General features: G+C 48.5%; 2 protein-coding genes across 3 annotated transcripts; both read right to left on the bottom strand.

The window, feature by feature from the left end:
- Positions 1-2,975: 2,975 nt before the first annotated feature.
- LOC138068123 (uncharacterized) lies at positions 2,976-6,207 on the bottom strand. Of its 2 annotated transcripts, XM_068953914.1 has the most exons (3): positions 5,572-6,207; positions 4,935-5,043; positions 2,976-3,041 (listed from the first exon to the last, which is right to left on the bottom strand). In XM_068953914.1, exons 1-2 carry the CDS (start codon positions 6,152-6,154, stop codon positions 4,952-4,954), a joined length of 675 nt encoding a protein of 224 aa, XP_068810015.1. In that variant the 5' UTR covers positions 6,155-6,207; the 3' UTR covers positions 2,976-3,041; positions 4,935-4,951. The 2 variants fall into 2 exon arrangements, with proteins under 2 accessions (XP_068810015.1, XP_068810017.1); XM_068953916.1 differs by lacking the exon at positions 2,976-3,041 and having other exon boundaries at positions 3,353-5,043; positions 5,572-6,179.
- Positions 6,208-8,179: 1,972 nt separating this feature from the next.
- RPL35A (ribosomal protein L35a) lies at positions 8,180-12,437 on the bottom strand. The gene is made up of 5 exons (XM_068953917.1): positions 12,182-12,437; positions 11,668-11,709; positions 10,366-10,518; positions 9,141-9,285; positions 8,180-8,238 (listed from the first exon to the last, which is right to left on the bottom strand). The coding sequence occupies exons 1-5, from the start codon at positions 12,409-12,411 to the stop codon at positions 8,215-8,217; spliced, it is 594 nt and encodes a 197-aa protein (XP_068810018.1). The 5' UTR covers positions 12,412-12,437; the 3' UTR covers positions 8,180-8,214.
- Positions 12,438-12,439: the final 2 nt, after the last annotated feature.

The raw sequence follows: 12,439 nt of genomic DNA, 5'->3' as shown, positions 1-12,439 counted from the left end.
CTTTGCCATCCAACAACAATCTGACAGACACGTTTGTAAAAACTCTCTACAGATTACCCTAAACGAGGGTAATTGCATCTCTTACATAGACCTGTGCCTGTTCAGAGCAAATGTAACCTCTGCTCATTTTGGACTTCAAAGGGGAAAGGAAGGATGCTTTGTTCAAAGAAAAGTAAATTCATCATTTATATTAGTAGTGCCTTGAAGTGTAAAGAAGACCAAAGACCCATTTGATTAGATCCCTAAAAGAGAAGCATTTGTCCAGACCAGCCTCTCATCTAAAGAGAGAAGAGAGAGAGGACAGGAAAAAGGATTCTCATGCCAGGTTTTGTGATAGGAGCTGGGGCACACAGAGGCTAAGCAGGAAAGATGGAGTCAGTAGGAGCAGTAGGCTCTGAGCCCGTGTCCATGTTCCAGTCCAGCTCCTTAAACTCTTCCCCTTGGCAGCCTTGGTGCTCACAGGGGCACAGGGAAAAGCCTCGAACCAGCTGGCAGTGGGAACTAGCTCCTGACAAGCAGAGCCTTACTGAACCTTTGCCCAAGTGGTCTTTCACAGAGCTGCTCCCCAAACCCACCTCCACTTACTGCTGCAGAAAAACACGTCAACATTAAGAGATGCAGGGGAGCATGTGTTTTACTTGTGCATTGCTACCAGGAGCATAGCTGCAGGGGGGACCGGCACTGGCTGAGCTCTATGTCTATGGGGGCCTCCTGGAAGGGGGCGGGAGGGCTCCATGCCCCAAAGAAGTAGCAGAGGATGCAATTGCGAGTGAAGAAAATACCCCAGCCCTCTCCTATCCCCTTGCCCTGAACCCACCCAGTTCCACTGGCCCATTTCTAGTCTCTGTCCTCTGTTCTTTCCCCCATGGCTCTTCCCATCCCGTCCACCGACCTTCCCCAAAACCCTGTTCATCCTTTCCAGCCCCCGAGCCCAGGCCCTTCCCCGATTTTCACTCACTGAAGCTTGAACTGGATCAAACCAGACCAGGATCTGTCCTGTGACAGGTTCGGTCACAACTACATCAAAACTGGATCATCGCTTCATTATGTCCTGGATCTCTGTGCCCCAGACCCAGCCACTGCCAGGGACTGCTGAGGCAGCTCCGCTTCGGGGCACCCCTCAGTCCCCTCGCAGTCTGTGCCAGCTCAGCCCTGGCCTGGGTCCATCCAAGTCATCACACCCCTCCGCTCTCTGCTCAGGACCTGCCTGGGGAAGGTTACACCCCGAAAGCAAATAAACCTGGGAAGTTCCTGGCTGGTTCAAGGCTCAGGTGCCCTATACCCAGCCTGGGTTCCTGGTGGGGACCCCAGACCTTCCCAGCCTGTCTCCTCCAGTCTCCTGCCCTGCGCCAGTAAGGAGCGCCCAGGGGACCTCCACGAGGCCGGGGATTTCCTTAAGGCAGCATCCCTTTCTGGACAGCACAGAGTAGGAAGGGATCTCTGAAGAAGTGACTGGGCACCAGGCACAGGGCCACGTGCGGAGAGCCCTGGGCGCCGGGGGAGTGCGGATCATGCAGGAGGAGGGATGTCGTCACCACCCCCTCGGAGAGCCATGGAGTCTGCCTCCCATTCTGCTCCGCTCTGCTACTCCTTTGGGAAGATGTCCACAAACTGGCTGGTGATATATCTGAAATCAGACCCAAGGACTATGCTGTCTTTTACCAGCTACATCCTTGTGTGTGATCCACGCACTCACACAAATTAGTATGACCCCGGACAGCTACACCACCTCCTTTCTACTACATTTTATTCCAAAGAGGTTTCTGACCCAATGATTTCCCAACCTCACTTTGCCATCAGCCAGTCAGTGAAGCTGCTCCCCTCATTACCCATTTCCTTGGATGGTGACAAAACCCTGGGTTTTTTGCTGAAGGATGAGTGATCCTCACACCCTGCCAGAGACAAGGAAGAAATGGCCAGTGATGGCACTGTCCCCGCGCTCCCAGCCTGGGAGCCGTTTGGCAGTGGTGCCAAATGAAAGGAGGCTGGTGCTGCAATACATCAATAGTCTCCTAATTTATAGCTGTGCCTTCAGCTTCTGATGTTTCCCTCAAAAACCAAGAGCATCACAGGCCTGGTGGTTAAGTCCTGCCAGGTCCTCAGTTGGACCCTCACCTTTGGTTTGACAACAAGTTGCAGGACCTGCGACTAGCTGTTCACAGCTACCAGCCTCCGCTTATGTATTCTCTATCCGATTAAGGCCTCTGCTCACCACCCCATGCAGACACTGCTGGATGCAGCATGAATATGCTGGCACAGGAGAAACTCAAGAGCGCCACATGGACTGTGTCTGAATTTAACCACATGTTTCTGATGTTACAGCAAATAATAGAAGCACAAGATTTCATCAAGGTTACATGCTTTAAGGATGTCCAGATCAGGAGTCTTTTGAAGCCAAACTTTCTGCACCGACAAACTGCCTGAACTATCCACAGCATACAGAAAGCATCTTGTGTTGACTCAAGGGAGACTATTTCTGCATAGCTTGATACAAAACGATAAGCATCTTCTCTCAACGCAGGGGGATTTATCTCAAGGTATCTGATTGCTCTTGGAAAATCTCTTCCACAAGAGAGAAAACAGAACAAGTGTGTTATAATTATGTTCAAGGCCATTTTTCCCCCTTCCTGTAAAGTAGGTTTTTACACAGAACCAACACCTCATCCAAGAGGGTTCCAAGCATCGGTGTCATGCAAACATCTATAGCAGGGCTATTTTGCTCGGTAAAGTCACAGTATCCTCAAGGAAGCGGAAAGAACTCGTATTTGTATAGTAACCTGAAGGATCCTTTGCCAGTGTAATGCTGGTTCAGAGATCCCATACACCACCCTCAAATCCCACTGCTTCCCTATTATATTGCCCCCACCCGCAGTTTCTGCAGGAACTTCACAGTAATTGTTGTTTGGTTTACTTTAAAGGTCATATATATATATATATATATATATGTATATATATATACAGACAGAGAGGCAAATGGGGAATAAACAGCAGATTTTAATGTTTCTTTTGGTGATAGTTAAGATCTTACATGGATACAGGATCTGTGAAAAAACAAATTAGAGAAGAAACACACATTAGCTCCCAATGCAAAAATGTATGACTAATCATGGCCCTTGTTATGCCCAGAAAGAGATGAAGGGAAGTGATTTGAGCTATTAAGTGGGGCATTGTTAGGCACACAAAAACTACCTACTGCTCCCACACTGCCTCCCATCCAAAGTAACCCATTCCCGACAGTTTAACCTTCTGGATGTCAACTTGAACCAACTTGTAGGTAAGGTCAGTTCCCTGCAAAAATCTCCGTAAATGGACAGTTGACTGGTTTTCCTGTCTTTTTTTTTTTTTTTTTTTTGGCCCAGGAGTGAGGAGGATTGAATATGAAAGTATTATTTTACTTGCTGTATCTCTAGTTCTGAAAGGATGCTGCTTTATTTCCTGTTATAGAAGGGCTTAGCAATATCAGCCTGCACTCAGGTAGGTATCAGGACGGTCTGTCCCTCGCTCCAGCTGATTCTCAGTCCCATGCATGCTGCACATTCACCCTCGCTCCAGCTGATTCTCAGTCCCATGCATGCTGCACATTCAGCCCACGCCACTCAGTCCTTCCTTCCAGAACTGCTACGCTGATACCTAGGTAAGGCAGCTCTCAGATCCTGATCTACAGATTTCAGCGGAGTTTGGGTGAAGACGCAGCAAGTTTGGGTGAAAACCCAGCGTATTGAAGGGGCGTTCACAGCCTGCTCAGGCAGCAAGCACAAACACACAGCATTAATCACTGCAAGATCTTGTATGGCCAAATGCACCTCACCGAGCTACCAGGCACACCCAGAGAGGCTGCCCGTGAAACGCTGACTTGTAGAGCACGCCATGCACACAACCATCCCCAAACCTTTCCAGTGGGGCTGATGGGCAGGAGGATCCCATGGACCAACATAGCAGAACGAGTTTAGACAGCAACCTTGACCCTTCAACTATCCCAGTGTGCAGTCAGTAGCCTGGGAAAGACCAATGCACTAAAGGCAAACAGCAACACAACAGGAAAGGGGCCTTTATCTTGTTTGTGGCATCCTGGCCAATGGGTGAGTGCAGGCCACAAACTTTGCTCTCCCACTATCCGGGGGTGTGACTGCAAACAACCCCAGGGAATTTCAGGAGCTCTGTGCTGATGGGAACTATGTACCAGGGACCCCTGCATCCAGGCTCTCTGTTGGAAAGACATAGGCCTCGATCTTACCTTATGATTTCTTTTACTATCCCAGTTTGAGATAGTCTAAAATCCAGAGGCAGGTGGCCCCGTTCTGTCTCCCTCCCTGTTCACAGCTGAACCAGCTCAGCAGGATTATAGAGAACATTGCCTTGCTGGAATATCTCATGTCATGCAAAGTGGAAACTCAAGAGATTGCAGTGAGTTTTGACAGAAGTTTTCCAAATAGATTGTCAAAATGATGCAGCAGAGAAATCTGAGCTTTGGAGCAAGGGCAGCATTAAGCTGTGGGAGCAGTGTCCCCTTCTGGCAGCAGGCTGCTGAGATGTGGTCAGGATCCTGCCTTGCTGCGGTGTCCCGAAGTAAGGGGCTGCCCTCCGCCACAGACTGAACGTGTGCAGGGGTGCTTAGGATCTGTCTGTCTGCCCTTCCTTGGGTTTTCTGCAGCATCATTCTCAAAGTTTTTAAGCCCAGTTACATCCCCCTCCCCGCATTCCTGTTCTCACAGCTCAGTATAGTTCTGAAGGCAGGGCAGAGGGGGCATCGAGGGCATCTATTCCTCCAAGTTTAGAAACGCTTATCTACATAGAGGATCTCCCGGGCAGACCTGTTTGAATGCTCTGGGATATACTGAACTATTTCTGTGCAGAAGGACTAGGCAAATAAGCAAGGCAGTATCAGGGAAACATTTCTACGAAGGGGCATTTAGGCAAACAGAACTAATCCCCACCTGCTGGATCCTGCTGCCTAAGAGAGCCCATCCTCAAATTGTCTTTGGTATCTTGTGTCGCATGTAGTCAAGCTGAGCCAAATGGTAAATGGATCCTGGGAGGTGATTTCTAGGGGAGGAAACGCACATGACAGAAGTACAGCGTGCATCACACCAGCCATAGCTTTGGCCTGTGGCTCATCCCCCAAAACTGGTCTATGCCTCCCTCGTGAAGAATGCACAGTCTGTAGGACCGTGCAGCCATTAACATAATCACGGAGAGTCTCAGTGGTGGAGTCAAAGCTGCAGCTCTCACATTGAACAGCATCTCCTTAGCCATGTGCGTTTTGTGGCAAGGAGCAAGAGCCACCACATTCCAGCTTAGAAGAAGACACAGTTGCCTCTGACTCATGTCCTCCACCCCCAGCCCAGCACTTCAAGCCCTTCAAGCCCTTGTTCTCACTTCTAGCTCATGTTGCCAGCAAGGGCCTGCTCAGCTTCCTGGCTTCCTTCCCCTTCAACCCTGTCACCAAGTATTAATTTGGTCTACGCCGCCCCTCAAGCCCTTCCATGCCTCAGTTTAAGCATCTGTTACTTTTTTCCAAAAAGCTTGTCTCCCTTGTCCTTTGCCTCTGTGCTTAGCTATGCCCCAGGATACCTTCACGGCCTTTTAAGACTTCTCTCAGCGCTCTGCACGCAGCTCTCTTGACCTCCAGGATACCATCAGGCTGGCCTGGGCTGTAAACTGCTGCCTCTACCACAAGCTCCTGGAAAGCCCCATCCAGCAGACACTGCATCCTCCTCAGCGCTTCCGCCGTCTGTTCTGGCTGCCTCTGTGGGTCTGGCTGGACCATCACCAGCACCAGCACCGCTGGCATGCTGGGGAAGAGGCTCCTTAAATTCCAGAGAGTTTCATCCAGGTGATCCCACTGCATGAGCTGCTTTAGAGTGGTAGCTTGCCACAGCATGAAAGCCAGCTGTGGCTGTGGCTGTGGCTCTGGCTCCTGTTCCTCCTCAGTCATCTCTTTCTGCTGGAGTTTAGCCTTGAGGTCAACCGCACCAAACAGATCCTGGGCAAAATCCATCAGCACCAAGGGGGATCTCTCGTGGGCATCATCCATCTCCATCACCAGCAGCCGACCATTCCGCTGCCCCACTGTGTCCAGCAGGTTGAGGAGCTCCCAGTGGGTCGGCTCCATGAGGGAGCAGGTAGTGGGCTCCCCTGGCAGCTCTGATGCCATAGCTTCCTCCCACACAACAGGTAGTTTCTACAAGCACTGCCGGGGAAAGGAATGAGTAGGGTATCCCCTTGGGAGCTGTAGCAAAGGCACATGCACGGAACAGGCCAAGCCCTGCTTTGAGTAGCTATCACATACAAGTAAACACACTGGTTTAAGGGGGACTAAATGAACTCAATAGGAAATAGTGAAGCTTTGACACAAGGAGGTCCCAACGTTTTAGCTGTGAGCTATTTGATGTTAGACCTCCCAGGAACAGGCTTTGTGCTTTTGCAGTCCCGTAGAGCAAAAAAGAGGATAGTGCGGGAGAAAGAAGAGGTCTATTATATACCTGTGGGCATCCTGTCTCAAACTCAAGAGCACTCATTCCCTGCTCATCAGCAGAACCCAAACACACAAGAGGGATCAGAGCCCTACTCACTCGCTGTTAGGGTTTGATTCACCTACTACAAAGCTTCCTCCTCATTTTTCCGGTATAGCCCAATGCTGGAAATTTGACTTGTATCCCACCGCGTCCCTCTTTACATCCTATCTGTACAGCTTGCTGATATTCACAGAAGAATAAAGCCCTGGTTGACCCGAATGAGCATCCTGCAAGTTGCACACTATATCAAGTTCCTTTTCACTCATGTAAAAGCTGCAGCTTTCCATTGCAAGTGCTCCCTTGCTGTTGGAGAAAGCACTATTAACAGATAAACAGTGAAAAACTGCTTTAGTTTTTCAAACAAGTCCAGGGAAACAATGTACCAGAGGCATGTAGTCAGGCCCAGACAGTTGGTGTTTGAATTACAATTGAAAAAAAAATGCGTTCTTCCAACTACTCAGTAATATAATTGAATACACAAAGCTACTCTACCTCCTTCAGAAGAAAGAGGATTGTGAACTAAACATGAGCCCACTGGGGAGTGGCGGGGGGCAGCACCTGCAGGCCACAGAGCCCCCAGCTCAGAGAGGTTCCCTGCCACAGGCACACAGCAGGGCTGGGCAGGCAGCAGGAAGCTCTGGCTCACAGGAAGAGAGGGATCTGCATGCCCAGAGAGGGATTGGACAAGGCCAATTCTTAGCCACCCGGTTTGGGCAACTCACCTGCCTCGGCGACTAGGGACGTTTTCCTAATGGCCCTGAAATTGCATCATACAAGGCACATCACCCGCCCACCTAGTGTATTGATGGGTCATTTTGGGAAGAGGGCAAGACTATGACATCAGTAACCGTCAACCTGCAGCTGTCTGAAACAACCCTTAAAATCACCTAGCATTTGAGGGATGTACTCAAACTCTCCCCAAGACTTGCATTTTAAGAATCTTAAATCCATTTCTCACCACCTCCTTGTTCAACAAATATTAAATGACTCATGAAAGTAATACAGTCTTACATGTAAAGACACCCCCTACCCATCCTCTCCCATTAAGTTTTGGGATAAGGCAGGCCAGGAAACCAGTATTAAACTTGTGCACTATGGAGTTGCATGTGATAAAAACTGAGACAGGTATGTAACTAAATTAAACAGAGCAGATGTTAATAACATGCACAATGCCCAGGATATCTGCAGTCTCATTCTTTGTAATCCTACTAAAACAACTATTTTTAGGTGAGCGCTAAAAGGATTTACACCTGCTAGGATTTAAATCTCTATTACATATACCACTTTTATCTCAACAGCAGTCTTTGCCTAACACAAGGGAAACAGGAATTTAGGAGGTTTCCCTCCACTAGGTAGGCAAGGAAATATTTCTTATTTTCTACTTGTGTGCAGTCTACAAAGTTGTAAACATTTATTGTTCGGCTTTGTAAATCACTCAGATTCCATGATGGGAGGCAGAGACAGGTCACAGTAAAGGCTGCTAGTTATTTGTCTCCAGGATGTAGTCCGCTCCATGAGTAGCTAGCCAAGGATAGATCAAATCTCCATTTTAAACACCTAGTTCAGACTCACTACTGCATCACTGTGCTGTGGATTCTGATACACTACCCAAAAAAAAATTCTTCAGAACAGTTAGAGGGGATAAAAACACAAGTGTACAAAAATGAAACAGATTCCACATTTTATTTCCAATAAAAATTTAGATCCTAGATGGATACAGCATCTGTAAAAAACAAACAGAATCATGTTAGAAATCTTGTTACTGCACTGTACTGTTTCAAACAAATCTTGCAGTTGCATTCTACAATCATGGATCCCCAACTACTACAAAAACAGGCCCCAATTTTCACAGAAGAGGTGCAAGAATAAAAAAAAGCCTAGCAATTGGTTCAAAGACTTGAAGTATCACTTTGCTGGCAGAGAGGCTCCCTCCCCATGCAGCCAGCCCTTCCATTCACTGAGAGGAGGAGATGCTCATGAGCCTACTTTCAGGCTTTAACCATGCTGTTCCTACCACGCTTTTTGTAAGGCACAGGAAAAACATGAAAAGTAAGGATCGCATCTTTCTGACGCTCCTCTTGACAGTATCACTAGCAAGATCCTGCATGAAAAGCCTGGGTGATGGCCCAAAAGGGAAAGTTTCACTGAAGCCTTGTGACCAAACAAATTGTTGAACAGGTCCTACTGCCGCAAGACTGCGGAGCCCTCAGTGAAAGTGTTTGCAAGAGAAAAGGAAAACTGATGTCATAGCTCCCTTGCCAATGGTAGGAAATGGAGAATAGGAAGCATATAAAAAGAACACGCACAAGATTTAGGGAAGAGGAATCAAAATGGCTTTAGAAAGGAGTTGAGGAAGAATTTAGGAACTTAAAAAGCCTTTGCAGTCAACTTGAATAAGCATACAAACCCCTCAACAATGAGACCAGTCCTCTCAACACAAGAAGCCAGTGCTAAACCTCTTCTAGCTCCAAAAGGAGCACTTACCACAGGGCCATGTTGAACACACAGTAGTAACAGAACGAAGTCATATGTATATTCCAAGCTCTCCCTCGTACTCTGGGAGATTAAAACACATCCCAAAAACACTATCAAAAAACATCTTGTTGCTAAAATATATCCACTTACCACTCGGATTCTGTGTCCAATGGCCTTGGCAGGAAGGTTGGAACGGAACTTAGCACGAACCATGCCACTGTTCCCATGGGCGCGGGTTACCTTCCCCCAAATCACTCGTGTCCTGTTGGGCTTACCACCGGGGGTTACAGTGTTGCTAAAGAAACAGCGAAAAAAAATTCTGAGCATCTCAGTCTTGACTCTGCGCAAGACTGACCAGTGATGGGACAGACAACGTAGCCTCTTTAAGGCACTTCCATAATTGTATTCCAGTCATTTTTAATTGGATCAACTTCCACTTTCATGTGCCCTTGGAAACTGTTACGGCTGTAATTTCCACTACGCCCTCCACATGGAGGGAATATCGTGGCTAGTAATTTATCAGCAGCTCCACTGCAGAGCTACTAATGAGACATAACCTTAAGATGATGAAAAAAAAAAAATCACTGGATGTTAAGATAATCAACATGAAAACTCATAAGCTGTTACTACAAAAAAAAAGTAACATGTTCTAAGATTTCTCCAGATACACCAAAGGGCAAGAGCGGCCTAAGGCACCGGGATAGACTGCGAAAATTGCTTTAAAAAAAAAAAAAGGCATAAACCACCTTGGAAACGAAGATCAACACGCAAATAGCCTGACCAATTTTATTCAGTGCAACTCTGAACTCTTGCATCTAGCTCTCACAATTACACACTAAGTAGAAAGGCATAAGCAACTACTCTAAGGCCTCCACCAACACCAGTATAGCAGAAGTGACATTGCTCTGACACAGGCACGCAAAAGCAGCTCAGGATTCAAACTCCTTCAGGCTGCACTCCAGGCTTCATGTAATGTTCTTCGGCCATTTAAATAATTGAAATGTCATAGTGATCAACACCAATTCAGCTAACTCCAATATACTGCATTATCAGCTTGCCTTCAGCTCTGCTAGCCTCAGAAGCAAAATTTGTTATCCCACTTGTTAATATAGTGTTTCTAAGAGCAAAGCTATTCCCATATAAATACACGATCTGAATTAACAACACAAAGGTCACTTAAAGCAGACACATCCTGAAAAACTTTAAACTGAGACCAACCAAGGAAACTACTCTACAAAACACTCCACGGACAGCCTGTTGACAAGCTCAGCTCAACTTATTTTTGTCACAACAAGAAGTGACTGATCACATCCCAGCCTTTGCAAAAGCTGATATAGGAGTTTCTAATTTAGCACAACAACGAAAAGTTACTTACTTTTTAGCTTTGTACACGTAGGCACATCTTTTGCCCAAGTAAAACTCTGTTTCCTGCCGGGCATAAACCCCCTCAATTTTCAGAAGGGCAGTGTGCTCCCTCTGGTTTCGGAGGCCACGTTTGTAGCCAGCAAAAATGGCCTTGGACCACAACCTAAAAACATTGATAAATGATAAATCACTCCAAGGTATTAGATGCAAAAAACAAATAATGTTCTGTTTCAGAAGGAACTATTTTTACACCAGGAGAAGTTTAGTTGATGAAAAAATAAAGTTTCGTTTATATAGATTTCTACAAACCCTTACAGCCAGTCAACGGAGAAAAGTACCTGGAGCCTGAAGCATTTAAGAACTCTATAACTTTCTTTGTTATAAACTTCTCTTTCTACTACAGCCTTCATACCAAGAGCAAAGCCTTTCAATATTAGCATATGTTATATTTTCAAACATTTGCAAACTGTTTTTGGCATGGGTAAACGTTACTGTTTTCAATACATCACACTAACGTGACAGTCTCCTGTGCTGTACTAACTGCTATAGGAGAAGATATTAACTGTTGTCCATCGTAACACAACTTTGCAGCCTCAAAGGAATTAACTGCAGTCTCTGGGGACAGTCACTCCGTCCACATCCAATGGACAAATTACATTATACTATCACCCCAACAATTTTTCATGACAAAGACCTGTTTGTCCCACCCACTTCAAGCAATTACATGGCTGATTCTATATATCACATAGAAAATATAACTAGTCTCAACTGCATATGCCAACTGGCCCATAATATTACAACGTCAAACTGACTTATCTAGTTTTATCTCCCGTATGTGCATAAGATAAACCCAAGCATATCAAAACAAGACACTGTAATTCAGTTTTCATTTTTCTGGCACATGCAGTATTAACACTCCCTACGTCCATTAAAAAATTGTGGTGTCACAGTACCTCTCTTACTTAAGAAAACAGTATGGGAAAACCTGTACTGTACACTGCAGGCTCTTAAACACCGTGATAACTGAAACCACACTAATGTTCAGCATCAAAAGCCAGGCACTGGAAAGCCTGGCACATCATATGAACAATTACAACCAGTTTAAGGTAGTGGAGACACAACCATAGGTGTTTAACAAAGCAGGCACAGCACAGCGTCAGACAGAGAACTTGTCCAGAAAAAGGGGCAGCCACAGGAAACACGAATCACTGTTTGACGGTACACACTCGGGAATACTCCGTTTACAAGACCACCTGCCAAAAGTGCGGCTGTCACAGCGAGCCGAGACCCCGTATCGGGGCAGGTCACTCACCTCCCGCTCATGGCGTCCTCCTGAAGCCCTGGTCCAGCAGGCCTAGAAACGACACAATGAGCCATGAGCGCCTCGGGCCGACAGCTCACCCGGCAGCCCCTGCCTGCCGGCCGGGCGGCAGCCGCCTCGGCCTGCTCCGCCGGGCCCGGGACACCCGGCCGCCACAGCCGGCGGGCCGGGGCCGCCCACACCACGGCCGGCGACAGCGGCAGAGCGGCCGCCAACCTCCCCACGACGGGTGCTGCCGCCCGCGGGCCGCCAAGGCCGCCTGCTCCCCCCCCCCCCCGAACGGGACGGGACGGCCCGAACGCCTCGCCCCCCCTCAGCTGCGGGCTCCCAACGGCACCCGGGACCATCCGCCACGCATCGGCGCCATCCCGCCCGCCGCCGCCTCCGCTCGGCGCCAGCCGCAGCGCCCCGAGTGCCCCGCGCCCGCCGGCAGCCCCATGGCTTGGGGGGGGGGGAGGGGGGGGGAAGCGGCCCCCTCAGCCCCGCGCCGCCGCTCCCGCCTCACCCCCGCGGCGCCGAGCCAAGATGGCGGCGAAAGAGAGAACAGCCGCGCGGCCTGCCGGGATATGGGCCGGCGTGGACCCCCCTCCCCCCGTGGGTGGCCACGGTGCCGCCTGGGTGGAGAAAGCTAAGACGCCGCAAGTGGTAACAAAGCCCCAGGCGGCCCCTCCTCAGCCCAACGCTCGCTTTCCCCTTGCTCCCACGGGCCGAAATGCGGGGGGGGGGGGCTCTCATCCGGCCTTGCAGGCACCCACAGGGGCAG

Source organism: Struthio camelus, chromosome 9, assembly GCF_040807025.1.
Source record: "Struthio camelus isolate bStrCam1 chromosome 9, bStrCam1.hap1, whole genome shotgun sequence".
Taxonomy (NCBI): domain Eukaryota; kingdom Metazoa; phylum Chordata; class Aves; order Struthioniformes; family Struthionidae; genus Struthio; species Struthio camelus.
The sequence above is the reverse complement of the archived record's forward strand: the minus strand, read 5'-3'. Positions and strand labels throughout refer to the sequence as shown.

What these genes read in the sequence shown, in the direction of transcription:
- LOC138068123 (XM_068953914.1), bottom strand. Translation starts at nt 6,154, where the DNA reads ATGGCATCAGAGCTGCCAGGGGAGCCCACTACCTGCTCCCTCATGGAG. An exon ending in AGTCTTAAAAGGCCGTGAAG is followed by an intron (nt 5,044 to 5,571) that starts GTATCCTGGGGC and finishes TTCCTCCCCTAG; the next exon opens with AAATCACCTCCCAGGATCCA.
- RPL35A (XM_068953917.1), bottom strand. Translation starts at nt 12,411, where the DNA reads ATGAGAGCCCCCCCCCCCCGCATTTCGGCCCGTGGGAGCAAGGGGAAA. An exon ending in CTTGGCTCGGCGCCGCGGGG is followed by an intron (nt 11,710 to 12,181) that starts GTGAGGCGGGAG and finishes TGTCGTTTCTAG; the next exon opens with GCCTGCTGGACCAGGGCTTC. An exon ending in TACGTGTACAAAGCTAAAAA is followed by an intron (nt 9,286 to 10,365) that starts GTAAGTAACTTT and finishes CTGTTTCTTTAG; the next exon opens with CAACACTGTAACCCCCGGTG.